General features: G+C 37.0%; 2 protein-coding genes across 3 annotated transcripts in view; one reads left to right on the top strand and one right to left on the bottom strand.

Moving 5' to 3' along the window:
• Positions 1 to 629: 629 nt before the first annotated feature.
• TMEM87A (transmembrane protein 87A) lies at positions 630 to 27,665 on the bottom strand. Of its 2 annotated transcripts, none has more exons than XM_087722150.1 (20): positions 27,440 to 27,665; positions 23,498 to 23,555; positions 22,059 to 22,156; positions 21,059 to 21,175; positions 19,521 to 19,568; positions 19,388 to 19,432; positions 18,911 to 19,070; positions 17,432 to 17,493; positions 16,894 to 17,077; positions 16,308 to 16,407; positions 15,380 to 15,473; positions 14,685 to 14,756; positions 8,861 to 8,969; positions 8,299 to 8,357; positions 7,859 to 7,962; positions 7,416 to 7,489; positions 6,263 to 6,324; positions 5,020 to 5,075; positions 3,947 to 3,977; positions 630 to 2,858 (listed from the first exon to the last, which is right to left on the bottom strand). In XM_087722150.1, exons 1-20 carry the CDS (start codon positions 27,590 to 27,592, stop codon positions 2,817 to 2,819), a joined length of 1,728 nt encoding a protein of 575 aa, XP_087578276.1. In that variant the 5' UTR covers positions 27,593 to 27,665; the 3' UTR covers positions 630 to 2,816. The 2 variants fall into 2 exon arrangements, with proteins under 2 accessions (XP_087578276.1, XP_013920470.2); XM_014064995.2 differs by lacking the exon at positions 14,685 to 14,756 and adding an exon at positions 11,072 to 11,140 and having other exon boundaries at positions 27,440 to 27,664.
• GANC (glucosidase alpha, neutral C) overlaps positions 27,544 to 27,680 on the top strand; it is a 28,291-nt gene continuing 28,154 nt past the window's right edge. The window contains exon 1 of the mRNA XM_087722144.1: positions 27,544 to 27,680. The gene's annotated coding sequence lies outside the window, so the exon portion shown is untranslated.

Raw genomic sequence — 27,680 nt, 5'->3', positions numbered from 1 at the left:
CACCTGGTCGGTTCCTCCTCCCTACGGTGGGGGTTTGGCCTCCGGAAGTCTAGCCTCAGTAGGCAGTGGTCTGACCACGACAGGGGAATGATCTCATTTCCCCTCAGACCAAGATCATAACTCCACTGCTCCGAGAGGAATACGAGGTCGAGCGTGTGACCCGCTGAGTGGGTTGGGCCTCGAATTACTTGGGTCAAGCCCATGGCTGTCATGGAAGCCATGAACTCCTGCGCTCCATCAGAGTGTTCACCGAGCGAAGGCAAATTGAAGTCCCCCAGAACCATAAGCCTAGGGAACTCAACTGCCAGCTCGGCTACTGACTCGAGGAGCGAGGGGAGGGCTGCTGCAACGCAGTTGGGAGGCAGGTACGTAAGCAGCAGACCCACTTGACCCTTGAGGTCCAGCGTCACCAGTAGGGACTCACACCCGACAAGCTCCGGAGCTAAAATTATTCAGGATGAGCAATGTGTAAGTTCTTTGGGCCTCAATCTTTTGACTCATCCAAACAATGACAGATATATTAAAATGCAGAAGCTGCCACTGTATCTGAACCGATGGTCTGTCCGACATTTTGCCATCAAAAATAAGACATTTCAAATAAAATATAGCAGAAAGATACACTTAGCTCATTTCAGGGTTTAAAGGCAAAAATAATTTTATTATACAGAACATAAATCTGCTAATTCAGACTGAATCAAATGAAAAAGTTCCTGTAAGACAGAGGACACCCTATTTACCAAACCACTTATATACATTGTAAGTACAACCAAAATACATCTGGGAAACAGAATTAAGCCAGTAGTAAATTCCATGTGAAAACCCAATTCCAGTTTTTTCCAGAAGAAATGACTACATCAAATAGATCTGTAGGACTCGTATTTTGGCACTAAACTTAGAAAAACACAATTTAAAGGTTTAAAAAAAATACCTTCTTTTGCACTTCTCTATGCAACTGGAAAGAAAGGTCCAGCACATATACTTGCATAAATTATTCCAAAAGAGTATTTGTTAACCTGAATCTGTTTCTGTTGCAAGATTTGTTTATCCACCCAATAACAGGGTCAAGTTCCTTGATAGCCTCTTAAAAAAAAAAACCTCTCAAGTATTTCAGTATCTAAATATAATTATACAAGTGTTAAAAATGTCTCTTGGTGTAGATAATAGTTGGAAGGGAGGTAGGATGTAGAACTGTGGAAAGTAATGAAGCTACTGATATTATACTGTAACAAGATTCTTCTAGCCTTTGGTTAAAGTGACTTGAGGACTGAGCTGCCACATTATAGTCTGCATTTTTATTGTGCATCACAGCCAGCTCCAGATCTGAAGAAACAGCTCAGAAAGATCTCTTCTTCTGTAAGCCTTGGCTATGGTTTTACCTAGAAGCAGTGAATGTAGCTATTTTAAATATCTCATTGGCCTCAGAAGACTGGTACTTCAGGCATGTTAAAAAGCTGGCGTATTGGAGTGGGATTTTAGCCCCCACTACACCAGCAGGAGCACTGGAAGCAATCAGGAATGTCACTTAAGGACTGCAAAACAGAATACTTCCCATTTATGACTAATTTTCACAAAGATCTCACCCAAGTAAATTTAGCATAGATTAATCAAATAAATGTAACAATTTAAAGTCAAACATAGCCCACTCACAAGTTTGCCACTCACAAGTAATTTCAAATCAAAAAGGCTTTTGACAAGTTAAAGTACCACTATTCATGGCTGATAGGTTCTGTTTGACCTTATGAATCAGTGGCTCAAATCTTTTTGGGCTCAATAAACTTAGCATAATTTTAACATGGAAATAGGGATAGTTGGTAACTGCTATGAGGTTCAATGGTGTTTTCAATTCAATTACTGTTCCAATTCAAATAGTTAACCGCTCAGACCTCATTGCCAGCAATGAGATAGCAACACACCTGGGATTAAGTAATAATTGGTTTTAAATACATTAAATTGAAAACATTTTTCTATGCTGTGGAATGAAAAAAGTGCACTTAATTTTGCTAAAAAATATTAAGCATCATAATTTCTCCCAAATACTTCTATTGGAGTTTTCCATAAGCAAAGGTTTTCCTTCAAAAACTCTCTTATTTTCCTAGCCAGACAGCAGAATCTTCAGACAATAGTTACTGCTTCTAAGAGAAAAGGCACTGATCCTGATTCACAGATTTCTCACACACGACAGAGTGTTGCATACATGTTTTTGTATGCAAAGCACATTTACAGATGGGATGATGTTTCTGTCAGCTCTGACGGTGTCAAGTCTTCCAAGAAAAGTGGATGGAGATAGGAATTGACCCTCACCCCACCCCATTTACAGTCTCAAGTAGTGGATACTGGAGTTAAGTGCAACATCTTACTGAACGTACCATGCTGGAAATTATCTACAAGCAGAGGTCACTTTTGGCTTGTTTGAAGAAACTTCTGCACATGGTTCATCCTTACTGGCTTGAAGAAACTTCTTATTTTCTCCCACCCCCTTATAGTTAAATCATGGGATTTAGATCTAGTGTTGAATTAAAAGTTGCTCTGCCAATTGTTAAATGTTTTAACTGTATTACTTTAAAAGAATTTGCTGCAATAAAAGACATTTCCATAGTTTAAATAGCACACCGGCAGCAAACAGTGCAAATGCAAATTTTTCATGACCAAAATTCCCTCCATGCTGACCTCACAAAAAAATTCCCTCTGATAATAATCAGTGGTTCCAAAGTTCATGGAACATATCAGAGAAAGCAGCACTGGAACATTGCCAAATAGACAAAGTTTCTTCCATTCTCAAACAGTAAGACAGCTTTTGCTGCAAGTTGTTTCATCTTTCATTCCATCTTGGATCTTTCAAAGTGTGTGATCATTCTTTCCTGCAAGATTTAACAAATGGAACCCAATAAATATAACAACTTACTTTGCTGAAAAAATTACATTATTGTAATTGAAGAGTGATTGTGAAAAAGCCATTATTAATCTAATTGCTGATGCTGATGATGATATCATAAGGTTGTCAAATAGCATAAATTCAATTTCAGCATAAAGTGAGCACAATACAACTTTTATCATACACAAAATATACATTTTGTTTGCATGTGCTTTTCTAGGTGCCAGCTAAGGGGTTAGCATGTTATAAACACTGACTTAAAGCTTTTAAGGCTTAGAAAACTGTTGATCTAAGCCCAGTAGGTTGTTCAAAAGAACTACCGCATGAAACAGGTAAAAGTCACCTTGACAATAAAAAGACAATCGTAATAGCTCTATATTTTAAGATCCTGGGTAATATGATTTTGGATTGTCATTCAGAATGCTTATTTCCTGTATGGTAGCCTCAGCACATTTTCCAAACAACATTCAAAAATTTCTCACATCCAATTCATATTAAAATTAGTCTTAACACTATACTGTATTCTGTATCCTCTCCATAAAATATCAGGTTTATTTAGCAAGCAAGGCTTCCCCTGTCTGCAATTCTAGGTTGGACAATTCATACTTACCATTGTAAAAGCTGGTATAAGATATTTTGAATGAAATACTGTTCTCAGCTTGATGTTTTTTGCCAAAGGCTGACATGGAGTCTTAAGATATTTTAGACTTATTCCAGTTTAGATTTAATTATCCCCCCACATACACAGACAAAATTAAGATTTGCTGTAAAAGAATAGCTAATTGGGGGGGATAAAGGGATGATTGCAGGGATGGGTTAAAGGATGCCATCCATAGGCTTTCTGCATAAGTATCTCAATGCAGATTATTATTATTTTTTAAATCAGGTATCTCTTATGAAATCTTTGACTAAAGTATTAAACAAAATTTCCTTTTGACATTTAGTAGTTCCCTGATACACAGACTGTTAATGCATTCAGTTTTTAATTGCTGGAATCATTTCTCTAATTATTAGCTCATGACTCTTCTTTCACATCACAGGACCTGAATTATTGCTTAAGGGTTAGTTACTGACCTCATCTGAATCCAGTAATGCTGGCAGAGCTCTGCAATTGAGAGGGAAAGAAAAACATAGTAAAACAAAGAGAAACTCATGATTGCTGCCGTGTGAGCATGAGGTATGCATATTCACCAAAATATGCTGGTGATTCAGAATGCAGGAAAACAAAAACCACATAATTAGACAAAACCTTGTATTTTTCTTTCATTGAATATTAAACAAAATTAGCATTTGTCCACATCGGCCATGTAAGACAAAGATTTCTATTTGTTCAGATATGGGGCTGCATTTGACTACTTGATAATAAATGGATGGAACAAAAAATAGGTAAGCCCAGAAAGATAACTGTATGTAATTTAATTAAAAATGAAATGTATTAAAATGTAATAAATATGATGGTTCTTCATGTATTTATTCACTTTCTCTTCCTTCACCAGTTTTGTAGTTTTGGGGGCTGCACCCAAAACCTTGGAGACACACATGGGGCCTTTAAACCTCAGATTGAATATTTGTTACCTCCTGGCTGAAGTAAAAAGGACTGCCCCATTTCAACCCATCTCTTTTGGTAACATCATCATAACACTAAAATGTGGGAGAGAAGAGCCCTGGTGGCACAATGGTTAGAATGCAATATTGCAGGCTAACTCTGCCCATAGCCAGGAGTTTGATCCTGACTGGCTCAAGGTTGACTCAGCCCTCCATCTCTCCGAAGTCACTAAAATAGGACCCAGATTGTTGGGGCAATATGTTGACTTGAAAATGCTTAGAGAGGGCTGTAAAGCTCTATGAAGTAGTGTATGTATAAGTGCTGCTGCTATTTAGCAGCCAACCCAATAGATATTGTCTAGTCTAACAAAGGCTATTGTGATTTCAAAAAGCTTCCCAAAGATTGTTTCATCAAGTAAAAACAAGCTTAAACAAGAACAAGGATACATTTACAATTTATATTAGAAACTGATAACTGGAACTAAAAGGTAGAATCCAGTAGTTTCACCTACTCTGGATATTGCAAGTGGCAACATCTTTATTTTCAAATTAACTATTTTATATTTTTATACATAACATATACCTGTACTATAGATACTTACACATCAGTCACAGAAGAAGGAACATTCTCTTCTACCCATTTCAAATCATCTTCTTGCTAAGTTTTTAAAAGTCAGGTGATTATTGGATTATTGTACACTTAAAATTATAGTACATTTTTGTGATGATTACATTCAATATAAAATATAAAGCAAAAAAGTATCTTCTCCATGTTTTTCCAATAAAATATCTCATTAAGTATATCTGATATTTTTTCACCTCTTTCTATCTTAGCGAGGCCCATAAACATTTTAGTACATTACTTTATATGTAACATAGGCCATCATTTAAAAAAAGATATGCTTTTTCTTTTAAAGCATGTTAAATAATGTATAGCATCCAAAGTGCTTTGACTTACCATTATTCATTAGAAAATTCCAGTTAGGTTATTCATATACATGTCCTTGCTTAATGTTCATTCATCCAGTCACCATTCAAAGTTATAACAGTACTGAACAAGAGGGACTTACAAAAGGTAAGTTCATTGTTGCAGCGTCCCCACAGTCATGTGATCAGGGTCTGGGGGTTTGGCAACCAGCTTGAAATTATGACATTGCAATGTCCCACGGCCACATGATCATCCTTTGCAATATTCACTGTTAGCTTTTCACAAGCAAAGTCAATAGGGAAGCATACAAGAGGTTGCAAATGGCAATCACCTAACTGCAGAACTGCAGGAGGCTGCAATCACACAGGATTCGTCTAACAGTAGCACCTGCAACTGCTGCCACCAGTATTAAGTTAACATGGTCACGTGATGTACTTTATGACTGTGTCCTTTAATAATAGAATTGCTGGCAACAGTTACAATTGTTAAGTAAGGACTACCTGTATAGTATCCAAAGTGCTTTAATTTATTAGTATTCATTGGGCAAATTCCATTAAATAATATGTTTAATTACTAAAATAATTAGTAATTTGGAAATTAGAGTTTATTCACATAATGGTAATTTTTTTCATCACACACACTATGCAAGAAATATATTTTGTAACAATCATAACATTTTTGCCATAAGAACCTAAAATTTGTATTTATAAAAGGCATGAGGTTAAATGCAAATTTTAAAGGGACTTTGCCTTTGCTATTGCATCTCCTTTTTTAGTATATCTTAGTTCAATCCCAATAACTGAATCATAATTGCTGCCATTTATTGGAAGTAATATTTCACTAATGAGCATTAGCACATTATTCTCATGTCTTCCATTTTTCCAGGATTAGCTAAAAAATATTAGCAAAGAACTTACTGCTTTGTTGTTTTTAGGATTTCCATTTGATTCTTGTTTTGAAGTTCTCATTTTCATGCCCTCTGTAAAAATATTGGGGCAGGAATATTATTCAAGAATGCAATACACCATTATGTCAAGTATGTAAAATATAATACATAATATTTATCAGTGTTTAATTTATTTCTCACACTCAGAAAAGGTTTAAAAATTCTACTGTTTTATGGAAAAGTGGACTGGAGTTCTGTGGAGGCAACTCCTGGAGAAAATAATACAGGAAATATTATTTGGTCCTATAGGCCTGGTTTTCATCAGTATGAAATATATCTTCAAACAGACAAAAGCAAATCTAAACAAGGCAAAAGTGGAGAGTAGCTCATTGGGGCTACTTTACGAACAGAGGTATTATGTCTGCCAAACACAGAGCAAACAGTTCTGTGTGGAGATGTGAGAAAATGTGAGAGATCTGTTTTAACCTATTCTAGTTCCATTCTATATCCAAATGCTCTCATGAAGATATGAGGCTATATTTCTTGCATACTGAACAATATGATCAACTTTTAGAAGTTTATTGTTCCCTGGTTCACATGACATGGTAAATCATAATGTGATAGATATTTTGGTCTTAATATGTGCAGATACACCCAATGCAAAGGTGGGTTGCTCCTGGTTCGGCCGAACCCGTAGTGGTGGCGACAGGAGGCTCCGCCCACCCGGCCCGTATGCTTCTGCACATGTGCAGAAGCATTGCACGTGAGCGCTAGCATTCACATGAGCACAAGCAAACCAGTAGTAAACCGGTTAGCAACCCACCACTGACCCAATGGTGTATTATGCAGTCATTAAACCAAAACTCAATATAATGTGAGAATCTAGTCTGCCTTGTATATTTCATAAATGTCTGACTCAAATGTAACTATGTTTTCAGCTGCTGCTTGAATTCCAGTGCCAATGCAAAGGTTGGAGGTACCTTCCCATGAAATAAAATTATGTCTCTTAGGAACAAAAATGCAAGAAAATTGCTTATTGTGCCTTGTGTCACAAAAGAATGCAATAATGGTATGTAATTAAAACTTAAATTGGTGTAAAAGGATACTAGTGATAATACATATAGCTACAGATACGCCCTTTCATAATAAAAGTTGCATTCATAAAACACAGATGTTTTTCTTACCAAAGCTCTCTTTCAGCATTGGCTCTTTCTGTTCATCGTCCTCATCTTCTTCAGACAATGGTGAAAAAGCAAACCTTTCAGAAAGCAAAGTAACAAATAATGGCTCCATCAGATTGATATGAAATGTTTTTTACAGTTTCTTTAAACTGGCGATATATTTAAGATGGCTTGTAGTAGCTAAAGCTGAAAGGGAAAGTACTGGACAGCAATAATAAACAAATGCCTTAGATCAGGTGTGTCAAACTTGCATCGTCATGGTGTCGTCATGTGATATATTGCGATTTCCCCACACTAAACTGGGCGTGGCCAGTGTATGACGCATCTGGCCCATGGGCCGCGAGTTTGACACTCCTGACTTAGACTGTATCTACCAATATTTGTAGTACAAAGTATATGTACTATAAAGTAAAGTATACTATAAAGCATAGTGTAAAGTATAATACCGCTGGTTGTTGGCAGATGGCCTCCAAAGAATCATGATGACAAAAAGAATCATTGAGAATAACAGCCGCCAGATGGCATCATCAACCCATAGCTCTTGCCAATCCTGTTAATTAATATAAGATAGTAAACAATAAAAAATTCCATTTTTGAAAAGAAATTCCAACATTTTCAGTGTGGCAAAATTAAAGTTAAGTTTGACTCCTAGTGATTTTATGCTCATGTCCATGTTGTTTTCTTAGCAACAATAAAGAAATATCTGCATTTGCCACTGACTTCTCCCGTGATATATTCTAACCTTCCAAGATCAGCCTATAGTCTTGATATTGTCTATCGCATCTATCCAGATGTGAGCCAGCTTAGCCTCCAAGTTAAGACAAGTTTATCAAATTCCTAGCTATCTACTTAACTAGCAAAACTGACAAAAAAGAGATAGACTCACCGACTTACAATCCATCAGTCTGAATTTCAAAGTTGTCCAGATGATAAAAACAATAGATGCTGAAAGAATTTTTAAAAAAATAACATATACATATGGCAAAATATTAGCAACTCAGATTAAACTGCAGAACTCAATAACTTTTCTTTGTATATCATCTATAACCTATTCACAGTATTAAACTCATCTGCCTGATTTCTTTGAAACTTGATCTTTATTCACTGAAAATAAAAATCATTAAGAATCAACAGTTTTACAAAAAATATTTACCCTTAACTTCCTATTTAGTTCAATAAACCTAAGGCGATAACAAAGATAACAAAAATATGTTTTTTGTTTGAAATAGATTGGCAAGTATCAGTAAGTCATAAGAAGGCAATGTTTAATCTCCCTTCTGGTAAACTTTTTATTTCCTTTATCTCCTTCATTTATCTTACATGATTATTTATTTATGAAATAAATGTGGACATGTTTCTTGACAGTTTAAGCACCCAATTCCAAGTATCCTATGATATTTGGTTTAACAATGTTTATTTTAAAATTAGGAATAATTTCTATGATTTACCTGCTATTGCCAAGATGAGTGTATTGGTGAAGTGTCGGTAAAGAGAGAGCTTCACAACATTCTTCCTGAGCTTCAGCAATTTCATTGTTTGAGTTAAACTGATAAATATGTATACAAAGTCAAGGGAAGATTCAGTATATATATATATACATTTATGACATAATCATGCTCTAGTTTCTCTTCAGATCTTAATTGACATCACCAGATATATTATTACCCAATTAATTCTGGAGAAATAATGTGTGTGTGTGTGTGTGTGTGTGTATATATATATATATATATATATATATATATATATATATATATATATATATATATATATATATATATATATATATATATATATATATATATATATATAAATAAAATAAACAACTCACAAAAATCTGAATGATATTCTACCTATTTTGCATCCTGACTCACGTATTAGTTGCCACCTTGAATCCCTGATACATATGTTATTAAAGATATTTAGATCTGGTATTGCTCCAAAGGCTGTTAAAAATAATAATCCTGTCTACAAGGAAATATGAACTAATAGAACAGAGATTACTCATGTGGCAACCTATCTCCAAACTTTAGGGTGCCTGCATAAAGTATTGTCCTTATGAACATAGTTTTCAGCAAATATATAGAAAGTATGACAACTACATTCAAATTCTGAGGAGGATTACTAAAATGAGCCCAGCATATCCCTTTTTGCCAATACAATGTAAATTGCCTTACAGTGGATGGATTCGTACTCCATTCTAAACCATGGTTTGCTTAAACATAATCAGCAGAATTAGATGGGTTTGTGTAACATACAACACCCCAAATCAAATCAATTGTGTTAGTGCAATGTTGAATCAAATTATTCAATCCAACCATCTCATCTAGCCTATTATTATTACCTGTGCTGAATAACAAACAACAACTCTCCAGTATTTTAGACAGGAGGTTTTCCAGCATAAATTGAAAATCCTCAGCTTGTCTTTCCCAACTGAGTGATGTACAACTTCAGATTTCAGAGTTCCCAACTACCACAACTACTGAAATACACATTTCTGGTGGGTACCTAAATTAGGCTTGGATACACTCTGTAGAAGTTCAGATTACAGTGATATATCCTACTGCCGAGGTGGCGCAGTGGTTAGAGTGCAGTACTGCAGCCACTTCAGCTGACTGCTAGCTGCAGTTTGGCGATTCAAATCTCACCGGCTCAAGGTTGACTCAGCCTTCCATCCTTCCGAGGTGGGTAAAATGAGGACCCAAACTGTGGGGGCAATATGCTAACTCTGTAAACCGCTTAGAGAGGGCTGAAAGCCCTATGAAGCGGTATATAAGTCTAACTGCTATTGCTATTGCTGCAACAAGAGCACTTCCAAAACTATAGGTAGTCTTCAACTTACAACTGTTCATTTGTGACTGTTCAAAGTTACAACAGCACTGAAAAAAGTGACATAACCATTTTCCCCTCGTATGACCATTACAGCATCCCCATGGTTACATGATTTACATTTGGAGCCCTGACAACTGGCTCATCTTTACGAAGATTGCAGTGTCCTGGGGTTACATGATCATCTTTTTTGACCTTCTGGCAGGCAAAGTCAATGGGGAAGCCAGATTCACTTAACAACCATGTGACTAATGTAACAACTTGTGATTCACTTAACAACTGTGTCAAGAAAAGTCATAAAATGGGGTAGAACTCACTCAGCAACATAAAATTTGGGCTCAATTGTGGTCGTAGGTCGAGGCCTACCTCGGGTCATTGACAACGTGGGGTTGCATACATTATTCTGCAAACATTTAGCTTTCATTAGCCTCTTCGGTCGCCAGATTTGCAGTGAAATGCTGACCATTTTGACCCAAAAAAATCCACTAAGCTCAATGAGACTTGTTCTGTACTGTAGCTTTCTCCAACCTGCTGCCTTCCAGATGTATTGAGATTCAACACTTATCATGCTGAGTGAAGGAACAGAATGCTGAAATCAAACACATTTGGAATGCACTTTCAAATTCTCTAACTGAAATGCACTAGTAGAGGTAGGTAGGTAGGTAGGTAGGTAGGTAGATAGGTAGGTGCAAAATGTTGGAGTATTATATTTGGGGAATCAATCCCATAATAACAAGATCAGACAGAGTATCTAAAGTAGAATGCCACCCACCATGAACACCCAGTTCCAAATAAATGAGCAATACACCAAATAAACCAGTGAAGAAGGATATCCACCAACAGAGGGCAGTATCTAGGAAAGCCAGTGGAATAAAAGCCAAGGAGGCAAGATCATTCTGTGCCTAGAGAGACAAAGAGAAAAAGGCATTGAAATCAGGAAACATGCCTACAAAGATTAAGGTTTGAGAAAAGATTGCACCCGAAAGCATAGAGCTGTTACCTTACTATCTTCTGAACACATTTCTCTTGCTGTGTTCCCAAAGAATAGGTCCAGTTATTATATTAGTCTAATATAAAATGCTATCTAGTCACAGTCTCTCTATATGTATGTGTGTGTGAATGTGTGTGTCCATATATAGAGATCTCATATACGGTACATACGTGTATTTCACACGTTTTTATTCTATTGGATTTTATTTTTTCTTTGAAGGGTACTTGTCAGTCACAGGATTTCAGTTCAACTACAGGTAGTCCTCAACTTACAACACTTTGTTTAATGACTGCTCCAATTTACAACATCGCTGAAAAAAGTGGCTCATGACCGTTTTTCTCACTTACAACCATTGCAGCATCCCCATGCACACATAAACAAAATTTAGATGCCTGGCAACTGATTCATATGACCTTCTGATGAGCAAAGTCAATGGGGAAGCCAGTTTCACTTAACAACTATGCTATTAACTCATTAATTTTGGGCTCAATGGTCAAAAAGCAAGGACTACCTGTACATAAGACCCATAGCTAAAAGCAACTGCAATCATTAATACTGAATGAACAGATAAAAGAAAGAATGCTAAGAACCCCAAAATGTCACTGTTGCAACCCAGGGGTGGGTTCCAGCTGCTGCTACTGCCAGTTTGCTCAGGGATGCGCCGCGCACACACGCATGCACAATACTAAAAAAAAATGACAAGATTGCGGCGCCTATGGCACCACCAAGAGAACCGCTTTAGGGGTGTGGCAGGCCTGGGTCACTGCTGGTTCCAGTGACCCAGGCCGCCAAGTTACTACCTAGATCGGGAGGCCCTTCAGACAGTCACTCACGTCCTTGTGACCTCAAGACTGGATTACTGTAACACGCTCTACATGGGGCTGCCCTTAAAGAGTGTTCGAAGACTTCAGCTGGTCCAGAACGCAGCCGCACGAGCTATTGTGGGTGCACCCAGGTACACCCACGTCACACCTATCCTCTGCGAGCTGCACTGGCTACCCATTAGTCTCCGGATCTGCTTCAAGGCACTGGTCGTTACCTATAAAGCCCTACATGGCATCGGACCTGGGTACCCGAGAGACCGCCTCCTGCCGATTACCTCCCATAGACCGATTAGATCTCACAGGTTAGGTCTTCTCCGGATTCCATCTGCCAGCCAATGTCGGCTGGCGACTCCCCGGGGGAGAGTCTTCTCTGTCGCAGCTCCAGCCCTTTGGAACGATCTCCCCGTGGAGATCCGGATCCTTACTACCCTCCCGGCCTCCCGCAAAGCCGTTAAGTCCTGGCTGCTCCAGCAGGCCGGGGGGCTCTCGAAATATCCAGCCCCTCGGAAACTGTGACTGTTGTGTATCTTAAAGTGTTGTTTTTGTGTATTTATCCCCTTCCCTTGTTTATTGTAAGCCACCCGGAGTCCTTCAGGAGTGGGCGGCGTACAAGATCAATAAACTCAACTCAACTATTCAGCCGAACAGGTAGGAACCCACCTCTGCTACCACCTGACCCCTTGCAGAGGACAACATTGCTGGCTGCATTTTCTGTAGGCTGGAATTACACTTCTCAGTAAGCACAATTTTCATTCTCTATCAATGAAGGAGAGCTGATAGGAAAGAATGTCCTAGAGCAGTATCTCTACAAAGTGATCAGGAGCACATTATAAACTTTCTATTAAACTGTGTAGCTAAGGACCATCTCTAAAAAAGAGAATATATTTCTGTTTTATAACCTTCATAGCCACAGAGGAGTTGACTATAGCAGAAGCTTCAGAAATGTTCAGAAGGATTATCTTAGTTCTAAAGCTGCAGAAACACTAGCTTTCCATTACAAACTGAAAAATGATACTTGATCAACAGATGCTAAATGAGCCAACAATATGTTCCCTAAACACTTTTCCTGATTTAATCATTGGCTTGTAGGGAACAAACAGACTACTAGAAGTGAGCAGGTAAAATATTTTTGAGTATAGCCAAAACAACATATGTACTTCTTTCCTGAGTTTGAAACTGGGCACAATATTTCCTGTGTTCTACAAAAGGTTGAATTAACTTTGGGTGAAAAGGGAAAATCCACTAATGTTAAGACATGTACCCCTCTTCCCAAACCAATGAAGAACCTACTTCTTTCTGTTGATGACATTTGCCAAAGCTAGGGAAAGGATACCAGGTGTGAGGACTTTGATATACAGATGATGGAAACAAGATCTAGAGCCAAAATGTGAGGACCCTGAGGGCATCTGACAAAGAAGCTCTCAGATCTCCACTGTCTTTCACTGACTTCATTGTTTTGCTACAGATCAGGGGTGTCAAACTCAATTTCATTGAGGGCCACTTCAGGGTTGTGTTTGGCCTAGAGGGGCCGGGGGGTGGCCAGGGGGCTCAACATCACTCGTGTCAGGGGTGTCTATGGCAGCCTGAGCACTCAGCCAGTGAAAACGGGCTCTCGAGCTCTGTTTTCAGCTGTGCTGGCCTTCTGAAACCCTCTGCCAGAGAAAATGGAGTTTGAGAGGGCCGTGCGCCCTCCATTTTTGCTGGCAGAGGCACCAAGGGCTGGTCCTTTGCTGCTTCCAGATTTGGAAGGTATGCAGGAAGATAAAGAAAGGTGATTTTTTTTTCTCATGAAGATAGTGGTTCATCAACACATTAATACTATTGGACCAAACCCCTAACTTAAATTCTTCTATACACAATTTTCACTTTCCATTAATCTACTATCATTTTTTTTCTACCAGAATACCACCAATGCAAGGAAGCAAAAATAAATAAATTGCAATGCCATAGACATGTGAATAATACCTTAACAATGCTATAAAGAGAAAGAAGAATAACTTATTTGGGCATATTATTGAATAGATGCATAAAACTGAGCTGTTTCACAAGGACAATGTCAATTATATAGAACACATATAGAATGGAAGGATTTATATTCCTTGCTGTCATCTGGCCCTTAGCACTCTTTTTGAGAATCGTTGAAGACACTTGGAGGTTTATCTGTAACCTCAGGGTCACTTGAATAGTGCAAGTGGCCTCAATGACTAGCAGAAAGAGTGCTAACAACCAGGCGACTGCAAGGAATATAAATCCTTCCTTTTACCACCATTCAGTTAGAACTGAAGAAGCTTCTTGGATGAGATGTGAAAAGTCTTCAAGCAAAAACAAAGTCCAGTTGACTTTTGAAAAAGCACCTTTGAGATACTCAGGTGATATTCAGATTTGTGAATTGGTCACAGTATTACCAAGTCATACCCTGAATTAAGAGATTACAGGGCCATAAAAAAGGGAGTTTTTATAAGGTGGTGTTTCTAAAGCTGAATCCTAAAAAGAGGGAGAGGATGAACTATTTGTTCACTATTTTTTTCAAACACATCTACAGTAGAGTTTTTCTTTAATCCATTCAAAATCCAGGATACATATTGCGATGATATACATTAGAAACAGAAGATTCAGTTTTTGAAAGGATATCCAATAAATAATACAGGAATCAATGATAGACAGTCCGAAGTTAGCTACAGCAACTATAACACCATGGAAAGACTGAAAAGGCATTAGAAAGAGAGTTGGTTTTATATTACAAATACAATAAAAAAGGATTTTTAAACATGGATCAGCATAGGAACAAGGAATAATAGTCCTACCAGATACAAAATAACACTCAATGGAACTTAATATAGAGTTTACACTGAACAATATGGAGAAATAATAACCAGGCCAGGGATTGCCATGTGGCCTAGAAAAATTCATCTAGATACTCTGAGTTGGGAATGCTAATAGACTACAACTATGCAAACCAACAATATGGTGGTCAAGATTAACCTATAGTTTGATAGCCCATGAATTACAAAAAGGAATACTTTTTCAAAACTCCTCTGAGTAGGAAGTATTATCCACTTCATTAATGAAAATTTAAAAATAACATATAAAGGGCACAAAAAATTGAGATAAGCCAATCAAAAAAGATCTATTTCTGAAAGTCAACAGAAACTTACTGCTGCAGCGAGGACATTATTCCAAGAAATAGGTGCCACCGTCAAGAATGTCAACCATGAATATTCAACAAATTTATTATTTTATGTTATACAAAACTTGTTTTGCAACAAGCAAAATCTACCAGCTTCATGCATATGAGAGATACAAAAGTCTGAAACGTGATTACTAACCCCAGTGACTCTGAGGACACCTTCCATGCCAGAAAATAACAAATAAAGGGCTCCAGCTGCAATTACTTTATGAAGAGTGACTCCCAGACGAGGTCTGCAATTGGGAATAAAAGTTTAAGAGAAAGTGAAATTAGAGACTGGTTTCTCAAATGACATTTCATTTACTTATCTTTCATTTCTCCATCAAGGAAATGTGAACCTGTTACAATATTATTTGTAAATCTCTGTTATTTTTCTAACTTTGCTGATGTTTAGCGAGACATCTCAAATTCAACAAATGTGGTCAGCTTATCTCAAGCAGGCTGTCATACTCAACCGGCTAATTTCTGGATCCTATATTCCTCTCCCCAGAAGAGGTACTAAAGAACAACCAAAGAAGGGCCGAGTAACTATGTTAAAGATTGGGGAGCACAAAATCCATCAACATTCCGCTACTCCTCTGAACGTCCACCCAGGTCTTGCTATCCAGGGATGGTTCAGCAGTTTCCAGAAGTAAATTACATTCAGTTGTTTCTAGAAACTTCTGAATTTCTTTCTACATTTGCCCCCAGATCACCATGGCCCAGAAGAAAATTCAGGATTGTCCAGAGGGAAACAGAGTATTTGAGAGTTCTCCAAAATGTTGTGATCCTAAATCATAAATTTTGCATATACCTCTCAAAAGGCATTTTCCTTACTCCCCAAAAAATAACATAATTTCCAACTGGAGAAGAGGCCTACTGATCCTCTCAGAACACCCTTTCAAGTATTCTCTCCCTCTTTGCAAGATGTGAGGCCCGTGTGCATGTATCCCCTTGAAAAGCTAGTAGCAAGGTTGATATTTTCTGGTTTAATCATTGGAAATAAAGCATACATAAAAGCCCTTGAGGGATTCCAAGTGTGTCACTTGACGAAATTGAAAAAAAATTGGGGCACAAGGATTACTCACTTCACTATGCCATATCCCAGACTCACTATGATAACAAGAATTCGAGCAAGGGAGCGTTTCAATGCGGAAAGTAGCTCAGCCAGGATTAGTGCCTCTCGGACTGCAAATAAACACAGACAGGACACTTCCTGAACATACTGATTAGCATTTAAAGTATGCACTATACTGCAACAAATATTAATTTAAGAAAGGTTGAATATTAAATTAAAAAATAAATGGGAAATGACGTCTTTTTAATAACATTAGAACAATACAGAAAATATGAGAGCTATACTTTATGAAATACATTCAACTGAACTAAATGATGATTGTTTTGAATTAATTTTTAGAATATTTATATCAATCAGTTATTATCTCTTGTACTGAGACTGAGCTGATGAAAAAATTAATTTCAGAAATATTTTTGTTTGTTTTAATGCATGCTCTAAGGACTTTGATCAATTAAACGTTTTCCATTTGACAGATATGACCTAGAAAGGGTGACAGAAAATATTTTCTATCATTAGATAGAAAACGTTAGTGCAGATAGAAAATCATTCATATTCTTGCATTTGTGCATATATTTAAAAATGCTCTTCACACCTACCAGATTTTCCTGTATGGCGAATATTCTGGAATTCTGCATAAAATACCGCTTTCTCCAACATTCCAAGTAAGATAACTGTACCAATCCAAAACTGTATCCTTAGTAGATCCCGCCAGTAGCAGGCTGACCACGCAAACCACAGAACGCCAAACAACACATATACAATACACATCACCATGAAGAACTATTAGAGAAAGAAAAATAAAATGCAGTTTAAAGGATAATTGCAAACTTCTCTTTTCTAGGTGCTTATTTATATGGATAGATTCCTCCTAGATTTCTTTAATTCTGATTCTAATAGAATTTTTATTTTTTAAATTAATTATCATTTAAATTTAAATTATCAGTTAAATTCAATACCAGTAAAATCATCTATAAGTTTTATAGAACACAAAATTTAGCAGAATTAGGGCTGCTACTATAAATCTTCTTTCCCGATGTGGTAAAAATGTGATTTAGCCCTCTGTAAGCTTAATATTCAAGTTTATACTTGAATCCAACTAAACATACTTTACAGCAAATAATTCCATTAACTTACAATCATAAGAGGATAATCTGATAGAGAAAGGTATTCATATGGTCCAATCACTTCCACAGTCACTGTCAGAAAACAACCATAGAAAAGAACAAGAAATTAGGACTATAGAATAATAGCTCTGCTTGATGGTAGCTGTTTTGTACTGGCTCCTTTTAAATACAGCATCTTGTTTCCCAAAGCAGCAAGTAAAAGTCAGTGGGATCATACAAGGGAGAAGAACTCTTCCAATGTCAGCAACTTCAAATACAGGCTGCCTCTGACAGTAGTGAAATTATATGACTATTATGTGTACTAGCCACCAAGAGCCTTATCTCGGGTAATATTTAAGAGCCGAGGTGGCGCAGTGGTTAAATGCAGCACTGCAGGCTACTTCAGCTGACTGCAGTTCTGCAGTTCGGCTGTTCAAATCTCACCGGCTCAAGGTTGACTCAGCCTTCCATCCTTCCGAGGTGGGTAAAATGAGGACCCGGATTGTTGTTGGGGGCAATATGCTGACTCTGTAAACCACTTAGAGAGGGCTGAAAGCCCTATGAAGTGGTATATAAGTCTAACTGCTATTGCTATATTTTAAAACCACCTGACCATCATCATATGTTATGGTTCCACCTTCACATAGGCTAAATAATGTATTTTCATTAGTAAATACTGGGGCTTTGGGGTCTGGAATTCCTCTCTATTCAGCTGAATTAGATCTTCCCAAGATGATGGACAAGGACAAGGAGGATGAGGACAAGGAGGAGGAGGATGAGGAGGAGGAGGAGGAGGAGGAGGAGGAGGAGGAGGAGGAAGAAGAAGAAGATGATGATTTACAAACTATACAAGTGACTGCTAAGATTACCTCCCTATGTCTTTTCCCAATGCTAAAGTATCAGGTAAGAAGAATTCATCATATTCACTTTTTTATTACCATACTTGTCAGAATAAAAGTTTACCACCTCACCCTTGTTACTGAACTAAAAGCCCCACACATAGTTTGCATGTTTGCTTGAAAGTTACTCCAAGCACGTAGTAATTTTGATTTCCCTTTTGTGCCTTTATCTACTATGGCATTTTCTTTTAAAAATCACCAAAGACACCATGAAAACTTCACTTATTATTGCCAGTCTTAAGACTCAAAAGGTGCAGTGGACTGCCAAGGTTAGTGTAAGGAGCTTTTTCTAGACATTCCATTATAAACATCACATTTAAAAAAACTGGGAACCTTATTTATTTCATTATTGGGTTAGGATGTTTTCTCTTGCTCAGAGATAAAAGGGAGTCTTACATGGAGAAAACAAGGGAAAAGCAATTTGCAGATATTGCTACATATAAAGGCCTATGGTCGGGCTTGAAATAAACAAAAGCTCTTGCTTATTTCCCCTTCTATATCTAACCAAGCAAAAGTATCCCTGTAACTCCAAGACACACTTTTAAACATTAGCACGTAACATCTAAGTGTTTAGCCAAAATTACAAAATAAATGTACTACACAGGGCTCACTTGTTAATGGTGCTTTGGGTTGATCGGAAGGAGCCATAACATTTGGCAATTCTTCATGTGTTCCTTTAATATTCACTCCCTCCTTTGAAGATGAAATATAAACTTTTACAATAAAGATATATGGCCCATCTTTCCATGTTTGCATTACAGCATTCATTGCCTGAAACAAACACACAATTGTAAGTCACTACACAATGCAAGATTTCAAAGAATACATGTTTCTCCTGTGTCAACAAGAAAATCAGATGTAACCTAAACCACAAAACAATGTATAGTAAATTGTGTTATTCTATTAGGTGTTCTTTATTGTCAATATTAAACATTTACATACTATTTTAATTGGGAAGCATGAAGTACAGACGTTACAGGATGCATCTCCTGTAGTTAATGAATCATGCAAACAGCAGACTCACTTAACCAAACACAAATATAACAGTGCCCACTATATTCCACATACATTGCTTTTCACATACTTACAGAATTTTCTACGACAGTAGTGTTTGTTCCATTCTCTTTCCCATCCTATTTAAGGCAAAAGTAGATTTGGTCAAAAGCCTAAAAATATATTTGTAAATAAAAATTTTGCCAGCATTAATATTTTTTTAAATACCTCTTTACTCCCTAAGGGGGCTGGATGAACAAATTCACTGTAGAAATTCTAATAAAAGATAAACAATGGGTTTTAGTTACATTGCATATACACACGTATAGCAAATAGGTACAACATAATATTAATGAGATTACAACAATAAAGGGCTGCAAAGAACTGAATTCAGGAAATAAATGTATCTATGCTTATGTGTATATTCTAAAATCTGATGACACAACATGAGATGTTGGTCTAAGATAGCCATTCTAACATGCAGGCATTCACAATCAGGGAATGTCACCAGAGAAAGAGAAGTTCCTGATTGGTTCCAGCACAAATCCAGAAGCTCAGAACCTTAGTTAGTCTTGTCCCAGTAACCGACCCAGATTGATCCATGAATAGATAATTTGCTGCAATCATGTTTTGCCCACTTCTCCTGATCCTTTTCTGCTAAAGAGTATATCATGTGCATACAGCCAAATGTGTACTGTAAAACTAGGATGACCAGGCACATCCTTCCCAATTTCAACTTTTGTGTAGGGCAGGCATTTCTTTATCTTTTTTTTAATTACAGAAGCCTCCACCCAATCTCTGGACAGGTCTACAGTATCTATTTCTCCAATCGGAGTCAACTAGTGACAAGAGAGAAATGCAGATCTTACAATCAGAAAAATAGAAATCTGGTCCTTCAGATGTCTAACTTCTAAAAACTTTTATAGATGTAAGAAGTTGGCCACACTGACTTGATTAGCTGCACAACTTTAAAATCTGCTGTGAAAAGATGATAATAAGCAGGTAATAAGTGAGAAGAAATACAACAATGAATGAATCAATGTACATTAATACACTCACAGCCTAAGAGACAGGAGCATGTATGATATGTTAGGCTGAATCTGAAATAATACAATGCTGGCAAATGCAATGGAGCTTCACAATTCTGGATTACTGACAATGTGATCTTAAATATATTAAACATATGGTGACAACTTATGTAGGATGGAGTGATTTTAAAAGGGGTTGATCATAAATTAGTTTTGGTCACTTTAAGAAAGAAGTTATGATACATTTGACAGAGGGGAATATTTGCAGCTCAGGGTTAAAATGAGGGGGTCTCTGAGCCTGGTTGTTTTCTTGCAGATGTGTTTCATTACCTAAACTCGGTAACATCATTAGTGCTAATTAATGGGTAATGAAATACCTGTAATATATTTGCTATATAAATATATCATTACAACGACTTTTAGTAGTAATTCTTGGGCTCAGAAGTATTGAAATTCAAATCAAACAGATCCAAATAATCTTGCAAGCATAACCATCTACAAATGTAAAAGTTTTATTTCACCTCCTGAAAAGCTCATATGCTTCAGTATCTCAAATATGTTCTTGGAAAAAAAGCAGGACATGCATTTTCAGATAAATAGAGAAATACCAGCATATGCATACATACACATAGACACAGACACACACTGTAGCCTTGATTCATCTGTATTAAGATTTCACTAACAAATGCACTTATCAATAAACCTGCCCCATAGGCTCTGCACTGCCCCATATCATACCTGTGACTTGACAAGCTCACTACAATTAGAGAAGTGGAGATCAGCCGTAGCGTAGTATCCTGCCCAACCTGGATGTTGTTCTGAAATGCTTTTAAAATATATATTTGCCTGTTCATCCTATCAAGACACATGAAATGATTTGAACTAGTTGATATATCAAGAGAAATACAAGTCAGTAAACAAAAACTGAAAACAAACATAACAATGTTCCTCATTAAAAGTAATGATTCAGAGCATCTCCAGTTAAAGAGAGCAAACAGTACACTATATGAAAGACTTCTCTTTAAACCTTGAAAAGGCTCAGTTAGGAGAGACAATATTAGAAAAGAATGTACAAATAATTTAATGATATGGGGCCAATTTCTATGCTCCTGTCTTGACATTGTTGAGGATTGATACATTAAATCTAAAACCAAAAATATACTTCAGAGGAGGCAAGGGTGCATATATCAAGCATATTGACCCCTTCTTATAATAGCTACTCAATTCCAGGAAAATATGTTTGAATGAAGGAAGAAAGGCTTCCTTAAGTCAGTGTATTTTAAATGAAGAGGTGCTGACAGGTGTTGCATGAGTTCCCATACCCATTCTGAAGTTCTTTTTGGCTTTGGATGCAAAAACCTGCATATCCTTGTGGGGGGGAAAGAACATGTATACCTGCAAAAGAGTAAAGAGTATTACCTCAGAGGAAACTGGAAAGCAAAAGAAAAGTCCATGTTTCTAAATGTCACTATTGATTGTCATTTTAAGAGCTAATTATATTTTTAGATATTAATAAATCATAGGCAAAGTCAAACATCACCATTTTCCAAATCTTTCAGAGCAGACTTTTTTGACACAGCTCATGTATGATGGATTAAGAACTGTTAGCCAAAATGGCTACAGTTGAGGAAAAAAGCAAACAAAAATAACCTTTACTCTACATAAAGGGTCAGCAACATTTTCCTGTAGTGTGTCGTGGACCATAATGCTAAATTACTTTTTAACATCAATTTCTTACCCCGAAATTGAAGACTTCATTGTAGCAATAGGAGTATCTTAAGTACCAGCTTACAGTGTAACTTTGAGAAGGATCACAGGCGCTTTCATTGCCACTAACTAAACAAATTAGAAAAATATGTAAGAAATGCAGGAAATACTGCTGCCAAACTAACAGTGGATTTTGCAGCACCTTAATGACTAAAGCATTTATTACAGCTAGATATATGCAATATTTAGATGCAAAGCAGGAAAAGTACTTTGTGAGTATACCACATGCATGAACTTGCTGCATTTGTTATCAGCTCCTTCACGAAGCTGTACCAAAGGCTGATAGAAGAAGCATGCTTAGTTGAATCCAAAGCATATTTCTTGCTTAAGATGTAAATACTGCACAACTCTATTATGGTAGAAAATTACATGGACTATTTCATATTACCAACTGCATGAATCTCATACCAATCAATCAACAATAAAATGCCTAAGGTTATTATTATCATTATTATCATCAATATATTATTACATTTTAATAGAAAAGTATAAAAATAGTTCTGTCAGTTTTTTTTACAGAAATGTATGGGAAAAGAATTTATAAGATAATAGAGCCTAGCAAATAATTACAACTGTAAGAGTATAGTTTAGATTGGGAAGCAACCTATTTTTTAATTTCAGTTAAATTTTCAAAAACAGCCTTATAAAGCTAGTCAACAGCGTTGCAAGGCCAGAAAGCAAAAAGTAATTTCTAGTGTTGATGTACTATTTGAAAAGAAATCATTACTTCACAACAACACTGTTTAATTGTCTTGTCACTTTCCCATGTGTAAGTGAGCCTCTGCATTCAAGATGACCACGCAGATTATTTTATAAAAACAGCTTTTACCCAGAATTTTATATAGTTCTAAGAACTAAATCCCATTGAATAGAGGAGACCTACTTCCATATAAGTGTTAGACAGTCTTTATTTAGTAACAAAGATGTGTGTCTATATTGTTACCTAGCGATCATTTAGTATGTTGCCATCTAATCTAATATATGATCCAACTTCCATAATATCTCTCAGATAATGATTAATCATTTGTATACACTCACAAAGTTACACTTCATACTCTACGTTTTTAAACAAGCTCACAAGAAACAAAAAACATACTACAAAGTCAATCATTCTTACTTATGAACCTGCCAGCCAAAACTATTAGTGAAATGTTTGAATACTGTACCAAATAATTAGATCATGGTCTACTGGTACAGAAGCTCATCAACATTATACTATGATTCCTTTGTGAAACTATGTTGACACTGTAATATCAACCACAGAAAAACAGGTTAGAGATTTATAAAAAGATGTGCTTTGCAATTTTATAAGCCCAAGTCATTAAGTCATCCTACATCACACATAGTCTCTAACATAGTAATTATGGAAGAATGGGAATTAACTTCAAGGTGCAGTATGAATATACTTACACTTTAGGAAAATAGTAGTGTTGCTAAAGAGAATTTTTCCAAAATGAAAATTTGTATTCTATAAGAGAAAGGAAATAAAGATAATCACTATCTAGATAATGAAAGTACATCAATATTGGGGGGACGGGCACTGTATACTTAATACTACTAGACAGATAAGCATTTCCCACAAAATTCAAGTAGCTACTTGATTGTTAAATCATTGACCTTTCTATTATATGGAAGACTTTAGCATTATCCACAGCTTTTAAAACCAACCGGTATATAAGCTAAAGATCAGCAATCTAGCACTTATGAGTGACATCGTATACATACTTTTTCCAGTTCTTATCTGTTAAACTCTAAAATAAATAAACACCTTTTTTAATGGCCAAAGTCTGCAGGAATGCCAAATGTCTTGAAATTTCAAACAAGAATACAAAATCTTACAGCATTTGGGCATTTATTGAGATTTTGATTATTGAGAAAAACATTATTGATTATGAGAAAAAGCAGAATTTTGAGTTAAAATTGCTGAGAGAAATATAAGTAACTGGAAACTTGTAGAACTGTGATGATTTCAAGCATGAAAGATTTAAAGAACATTGTCTTGAAAGTGAAAAAAGAATATGTAAAATCCAGCCTGATACTTTATATTTTAAAAAACTACTATTTAAAAAAAAGGCTATGTCAACAGGCAATGCCAACCAAGGGCAAATAGACAGAGAAGCTGAAGTAGTAACAGACTTTAACTCCCTACACGCAAAGGATAGTGACTGTTTACCCTGTTTCCCTGAAAATATTGCAACACAGCAGTCATGAGATGACCATGCTCGCCACCTCCTGCACTTTTCCTGCATAGAAATCTACTTAGAAGAAAGCCTAAGACACGTCTAGACAAAATGTTAATCTGCAAAGGAAAATTCCTAACACTACTGTGTTTCTCTGAAAATAAGACAGGGTCTTATTTTCTTTTGACCTCTGATATAAGTACTTGGCCTTATTTTCAGGAAGGTCTTATTATTTTTGAGGTGCAGGAGGCGGCGAGCATAGTCACTTCACTCATGGCTGCTGTGTTGCAATATTTTTAGGGAGAGCTTATTTTCAGAGGAGGGATTATTTTCGAGCATGCACTCAAAAGCCCGATTGGGCTTATTATTCAAGGAGGTCTTATTTTCATGGAAATAGGGTAAATATACATATTATAAAGTCATGGTTTTTTTCAGTTGCAACACATGTGCCTTGGAAAACTAGACAATCAAAATGGCTGAACGAAGAAAAAAGTGATGCCTTTGAATTTTTGTGTTGGAAGGATTTTCTGAGAATAATTTAGATTGCAAGAAGAAAAAGGGTAAATGAAGTAAAGCCAGGCTACTCACTGGAAGCAGCAATAATTAAACTAAAGCTTAAATATATTAGATATTGATATAATCTTGAAAGCAGCAGTCATTAGCAAAAAAATAAATCCAATGCCCAGCTAATTGAAAAGGAAGCCAACAGAAAACATGCTGATTAGAAACAAACATGAACTAGAAGAATTCAAAAAGCAATTACTGATAGACAATTCTGCTGAAATGACATTCATTAGATCACAAAGAATCAGAAGTGACTGAACAGCTGTACAACAATCAAGGATCACTGACAGTACCTCTGCAAACCATCAGTAAGTTCATCCATCACAGGTTGGGAACCCCTGGCCTACAAATCATAGATATACTCTTCTATTATTGTTACCACATTGACATAAAAGGTAAATATTAATGTTATATTATCTGCAATTCCTGGGAATAAACCTGTATTTATTTATTACTTATAAATAAATATTTGCCACAAGCTGTATTGGTGACCAGTTTGCTTCCGGGTCCAATGGCTGATTTTGACTTTTAAAGGCATTGCATGATACTGAACATCTTCCTGTTCCATCAGATCCAGCAGAAAAAGCATGCAATGTGTCCCATTGGCTAAGCTTCACTACGTAGATCCTAGTGATGGCCCTTTTCTGCTGTGGCTCCTCAATATTGAACATTCTTCCCTTTGAAGTCAGGCTAGCCTCATCCCTTTTAACTTTCTGGATATCCCTGACAATCTGCTTGTGTCATCAGGCTGGATGGCATACAGTAAAGCAAATATAAGCTTTACTGTACACCACCCAGAGTCACTTGTCTATAAAACCAGCGATCATATAAATATGACAAACTAAGGAAGAAAGAAACAGAGATAAGGCTACACAGAATCATTCATGTATATCGTCCGATTATTTAGTGCTTGATGAGCCATATTTAAAACTTGCAGCAAATCGCATTAGGATTGTTACTGTCAAAAACTAAGAAATAGGCCTTTATGAAATAGCTTAAAATAGGGAAGGCGGTATATTCAGTGAAAAAGGAGGCAGAGTTCAATTAAGCCTACATTTGGTTTCAAACCTCCTCCCAATTAAGAATGTATTGGTAGCTTAGACAAACCTATCACTCACTAACAAGATTTTTCATGAAATCATGCTGTAAATGCTTCACTGAAATGAAGTGCATAAAGTTCTCTTATAATACCCGTTATTACACAGGTTGTAATTATATTCATACTTTCTTAGAAGCAAGCCCCATTGAAAACTGAATAATTCAGTTAAACCCTGAATAAGTTATTTTAAAAAAAATTAAGACAACTGAGAAATATATATATCTGATGCTTTGTTGGGAAGAGATCTTTGTAGGTGCAATGTATTAAAAATGGCACCCGATTAAAGATTTGCTTTAGGTAAACATATACTAGAAAGTACATGATGTGATAGATACTTTGAATGCTCCCAAATATGATTTTTCTGCACCACTTGCCTAATTTGCAATGGAAGGTCCAGTCAGTATATACTAAATTTTCTATAGAACTTTTCCCAAACAACACACAAACCATCAACTAAAGAGAAAAAAAGTGCACGTTGCTTTCATCAAATGTCTACTTGAAAGCATCCTGATATTCAAATTCAAATCCTCTCTTCCCTTATCTCTGCTATCTTGAGCCAATAACTCACAATGAGCCTATATAGCAAGGAAGAATATACTATATTATATATGAATTATAGAACTATATGAATCGCAAACAAGATAAGGGCTCAGATAGTCTGCCCCCACCTTTTAGTTAATATTTCACCATACTGGCATTCTGAAACCCTCTTGTAGTAGTATTTTGTTATCACATACCAGTAATAATTACTTTCAAGATACAACTCTTACATCATTTCTTGTGTGAGAAATTAAGATAGGGGAAGCTCCCAGATTATTATAGCAGGCAGTCCCATGAATAAAACAGAGGCAGATGCTAAAATCTTTCTGCAAATGTCATCAGCATTATGCTCATATCACCGCTAAAATTAATATTTTCAGCAATAAAATATGAAACGCACTTTCTTTATTACCATATTTTGTGACTGCCTCCTTTCTAGCCTTCTAATTAGATGGGCAACCCTTCAACCACAAGAGCTTCCTCCACTTTAACCAAATCTCCTACCCCACACCTGTATGTAATAGCGTTGAGATTAAAAAATAAGTATGGGAAGCTCAGGGCCTGCTTCCCGCATTATTTATTTCATTCCCACCCACATGGCAGGATTTTGAAAAATGGATAGTTCCCGATGAACCAGTTCAATCTCAGTTATTAAAAATAGAAACAGAGGCCAAAAAAAAAACAAAAAAAAAAAACACCCCTGTCCAGGGGTGTCACCAAAACCGGACACCAAAACAAATGACAAGACTGCCCAAACTGCCTCATCCTGGAAGGCAGCTTCCCAGGAAGGCAGCAAAGACGGAAAGGCTCCAGGTGGCTCCGGAGCCTCCAAACGACCCCCTGGCCTTCAAGGAAACCCTGCCCCGAGCAGGGGCATCCAGCTCCCTCAGATCCAGGCCACCTGGCTTCCTCTTCGACCTGCCCATTCAAAAGGACGGCGAGGCGGGGCAGGCTGCCCTGCGAGCTCACCATGGTCAGCGGCAGTTCCCACTTGGAGAACTGGCTGGCTCCAGCCGGGCACGGCAGCTCTGCAAAGAGGAGCTGGAGGAGCAGCAGGGTCAGTCCTACAGAGAGGCGCCCCCGCGGCAGCGGCATCCTCCCGGACGCGCCTGACACCGCCATCCCTTCTCAGCGAAATCGACAAGGAAACGAACCCGCACCGGAGCGCTCGCCTCCCCTTCCGCTCCTCCGCCGAGGCTCCGAACCGAGG

This window comes from Thamnophis sirtalis, unplaced genomic scaffold (genome assembly GCF_051295495.1).
Source record: "Thamnophis sirtalis isolate CommonGarterSnake01/CBP01778 unplaced genomic scaffold, rThaSir2_p1.2 scaffold_1, whole genome shotgun sequence".
NCBI lineage: Eukaryota > Metazoa > Chordata > Lepidosauria > Squamata > Natricidae > Thamnophis > Thamnophis sirtalis.
Note: the sequence above shows the minus strand (reverse complement) of the source record. Positions and strands in the feature narration are given on the sequence as shown.